General features: G+C 40.8%; 1 protein-coding gene across 1 annotated transcript; it reads left to right on the forward strand.

Moving 5' to 3' along the window:
* The first annotated feature begins 1,527 nt into the window (after window positions 1-1,527).
* On the forward strand, window positions 1,528-3,830 carry LOC145955184 (uncharacterized). The gene is made up of 3 exons (XM_083069892.1): window positions 1,528-2,868; window positions 3,016-3,269; window positions 3,452-3,830. Exons 1-3 carry the CDS (start codon window positions 1,528-1,530, stop codon window positions 3,828-3,830), a joined length of 1,974 nt encoding a protein of 657 aa, XP_082926018.1.
* Window positions 3,831-4,033: the final 203 nt, after the last annotated feature.

The following is a 4,033-nucleotide window of genomic DNA, read 5'->3' on the forward strand; positions in this document are numbered from 1 at the left end:
GGCCTTCCGCCCAACTACACACCTCCAACAATCATGGATCCTCCGGATAAACACCAACCATTGGTGAACCAGCCGCCTAAACAAATGCCACCAACCCAACCTGAGGTTCCACCTATGAATGCCACCTCTTACAAACATCAAGTTCCCTACCAAGCCCAAAATTCTAATTTCACCAACCAAGGGAATCCTCACCAAACTTCTGGGGGATATCGACCAACCTCAGGAATTGAGCATGTTCAGTCTAGCGAAAAGTTACAAATGCTAGAAGAGAGGCTAAAGGTTGTGGAAGGAGGTAGCTATGATATCGGTGAAGCTGTCGATCTTTTTTTGGTTCCAGACATAGAGTTCCCCCCAAAGTTCAAAGTTCCTGAATTTGATAAATATAAAGGAACAAGTTGTCCAAAGAATGACATGACCATGTACTGCAGAAAGATGGCAGCGTATGCTCTCAATGATAAGTTGCTTATTCATTGTTTTCAGGATTCTTTAACTGGGGCAGCTTTGAATTGGTATATGCATCTTGAACGGGCCTATATCCGCTCCTGGAAGGATCTAGCTGATGCTTTCCTTAAACAATACAAATACAATATTGACATGGTTCCAGATAGATTTGAACTACACAGCATGTCTAAAAAGGATGGTGAGACATTTAAGGAATATGCTCAGAGATGGAGAGAAGTGGCAGCACAAGTGGAACCTCCTTTGTTCGATAGAGAAACGGTAGCCCTGTTCATTGATACTTTACGAGCACCGTTCTATGATAAGATGATTGGGAATATTTCATCAAATTTCTCTGATATAGTTATCATTGGGGAAAGGATTGAGAATGGCATGAGGAGTGGGAAGATTGTGGTTGACCCAGTTGGAATAGCTGGTTCAAGGAAATTTTCAAGTGGTGCAGGAAAGAAAAAGGAAGGAGATACAAACGCAGTGACATTCAACTCTCCTGGGATACCTAAAAACAAGTCTCCTCATTTCTATACCCCTCACATAGCCTACCCAAATATTACCACCATCTCACAATATCCTCAACAACCGGTCCATCAAGCTCTACAAGCTTCACCCGCAACATCCACCATACGACCATCTCAATCTACCCAACCATGGAACCAAAATCCTAGTCATACAAGGTCACAAAACACCCAAGACCGAAAACCAATTGAGTTTGACCCTATCCCTATGTCCTATACTGAGTTGTTCCGTCTCCTACTACAAAATTCCTTAGTAGTACCTTGCCCGATGAAGCCCGTGGAACCACCATATCCTAGGGGGTACGATGCTAATTCTAAATGTGATTATCATGCAGGAGCTATTGGTCACTCCTTCGAGAATTGTAGAGCTTTAAAATTTAAGGTACAAAGCTTGATTAAGGCCGGATGGTTAAACTTCAAAGAGGATAATCCTAATATCGGGAACAATCCTCTACCAGGGCATGTGTAAGTTAATTCTATTGAGGAGAATAAAGATCAGCTCATGATAAGGAGAGTGAAGGATGTCAAAACTCCCTTGAACCTCATTTTTGAAGAGATGTGTAAGTTTGGAATGTTGGAAGGAAGTTATGGTAAACAGGAGGGGTGTGGATTGCATCCTGGTAAGAGTCACAAGATTGATGAATGTGATGAGTTTAAACAAATTCTACAAGATTTAATGGATAAGCAACTTATACAGGTCGGCTGTTTTGAAAGTCATGTGTGCGCTGTGGATTCAAATGTAGGTTGCCCAAAACCCCTGGTTGTCCATTATACCAGGGGTACGAACATTTTGAATGTTGACAGACCAAAGCCTATCACAATACAAGTACCAAAAGCTTTTCCCTACAGAGATAACAAAGCAGTGCCATGGAGATATGGTGCAAAGGTTTGCATTGATGTCTCTAAAGAGGGATTAGAAACCACCGACATTACAAATGTTGCTGGGGTTGGTGGAATGACTCGAAGTGGTCGAATTTACACTCCTGAAGAGTTGAAAATCAAACAAGCTAAAGAGGTAGAGAAGAGTCACGAGAAAGAGAAGGAAGTAGTGGATGAAAGGATAATCAAAGAGCGAGAAGAGGAGAAAAAGGAAGTCTCCGACGAAGAGGCACATGAGTTTCTAAAACTCATACGACAAAGTGAGTACACGGTGATTGGTCAGTTGAACCGAATCCCTGCCAGAATATCACTTTTGTCATTGATGATGAATTCTGAATCCCATAGAAGAATATTGCTGAAGATATTGAATGAAGCGCATGTCGTTCATGACATTTCTGAGGAGAAATTAGAAGGTATTGTTGGAAACATCACTGCCAATAACTACCTTACCTTTATTGATGATGAGATACCAAAGGAAGGAGCAGGGCACAATAAAGCTTTGCATATATTAGTAAAATGCACGGACCATATCTTGGCAAGAGTTTTGGTTGACAACGGTTCTTCGTTGAATGTGATGCCAAAAGCAACATTGGCAAAACTTCCTTTCGATGGATCATACATTAGGCCAAGCACTATGATAGCGAGAGCTTTTGATGGGTCTCGTAGAGAAGTGATCGGCGAGATAAGCTTACCTATCCAAATTGGTCCCGTTACTTTTGAGGTAGTATTTCATGTGATGGACATTGCACCAGCTTACAGTTGCCTTTTGGGAAGACCGTGGATTCATTGTGCAAGGGTTGTACCCTCCACACTTCACCAAAAGCTGAAATTTATTGTGGATGACAAGTTAATCATCATATTGGCTGAAGAAGACCTATTGGTTAGTAAACCTTCATCCACTCCTTATATTGAAGTTGCTGAAGAAGCTTTGGAGACTTCATTTCAAGGGCTTGAAATTGCAAATGTAAGTTATGGAAAGAACATCGTGAAGCCACAACCATCTGGTGCCTCCATGATGGTAGCTAAAACCATGTTAGGGAGTGGATATCAACATGGTTGCGGACTAGGAAGAGATGCACAAGGACCAAGCCAATTCCTTGAATTGATAGATAATAAAGATCGATTTGGTTTGGGCTACAAACCCTCAAAAGCTGATAAATGGTAGGTTGTGTATGAGAAAAGAGAAAGGAGGCTAGCCAGGCTAGAAAATAGGGAGGCAAGGATTGATGGGGTCCCCATCTGTGATCTACGAGAAAGCTTTTGGAGTGCCGGGTTCAAGTTTCCAAACTTAATAGCTGTTGTTGAGCAAGACTTTCATGAGGACGAACAGGCTAGTCTGGTTCGCGCTTGTCCACCGAACATGGAGCTTAATAATTGGGAGATTGTCAAGCTGCCTGTTGTTTTTAATTCAAATTTAGAGTAATTTTCTTGTAATGCTAATCTTATTGCTCTGCCCAAGGCTTTAAGATTTATTTCATTGAATAAGGGCTCATGTATTTCCTTTCAATATTAAATAAATGCATTCATTCTTCTTTCATCTCTTGCCTTTTCCTTTCTCCTTAATCTCTTTATCAATCTTATCCTAACTTTAAATAATGCAGATTTGAGAAAAATTCGCTTGAAAGTGACAATGCTAGTGTTGAATCAAATAATTTTGATTGTCCCGTTAATCAAACTTGTGAGGAAATAGAGGATGACTTAGAGCCTTCCCCTGAGTTATTAAGATTAGTGGCACAAGAGGTCAAAGAGATTCAACCACATGAAGAGCTAACTGAGACAATTAATTTGGGTGACGAAGAGGAAAAGAAAGAAGTCAAGATTGGCACGCTCATGAAAGAAGCTGAACGTAATAAGTTGATAAGGCTTTTACATGATTACAAGGATGACTTCGCTTGGTCGTATCAGGATATGCCAGGGCTTGATACTAGCATAGTGGAACACAAGCTACCGTTGAAGCCAGAATGTCCTCCCATCTTGTAATTTGACGCAGGATTTCTAGCTGTTGCCAAATATCCGCAATGGGTTGCCAATATAGTACCAATTACTAAGAAAGATGGGAAAGTTTGTATGTGTGTGGATTATCGAGATTTAAATAGAGCCAGTTCGAAGGATGATTTTCCACTACCTCACATTGATGTGTTAGTAGATAACACAGCTCAACATTCATTCTTTCTTTCATGGAT

The sequence above is a fragment of the Cajanus cajan genome, chromosome 1, assembly GCF_000230855.2.
Source record: "Cajanus cajan strain Asha chromosome 1, NIPB_CcT2T_4, whole genome shotgun sequence".
Taxonomy (NCBI): Eukaryota; Viridiplantae; Streptophyta; class Magnoliopsida; order Fabales; family Fabaceae; genus Cajanus; species Cajanus cajan.

What these genes read in the sequence shown, in the direction of transcription:
- LOC145955184 (XM_083069892.1), top strand. Translation starts at nt 1,528, where the DNA reads ATGTGTAAGTTTGGAATGTTGGAAGGAAGTTATGGTAAACAGGAGGGG. An exon ending in CATCTGGTGCCTCCATGATG is followed by an intron (nt 2,869 to 3,015) that starts GTAGCTAAAACC and finishes GATAAATGGTAG; the next exon opens with GTTGTGTATGAGAAAAGAGA. An exon ending in GTTTTTAATTCAAATTTAGA is followed by an intron (nt 3,270 to 3,451) that starts GTAATTTTCTTG and finishes TAAATAATGCAG; the next exon opens with ATTTGAGAAAAATTCGCTTG.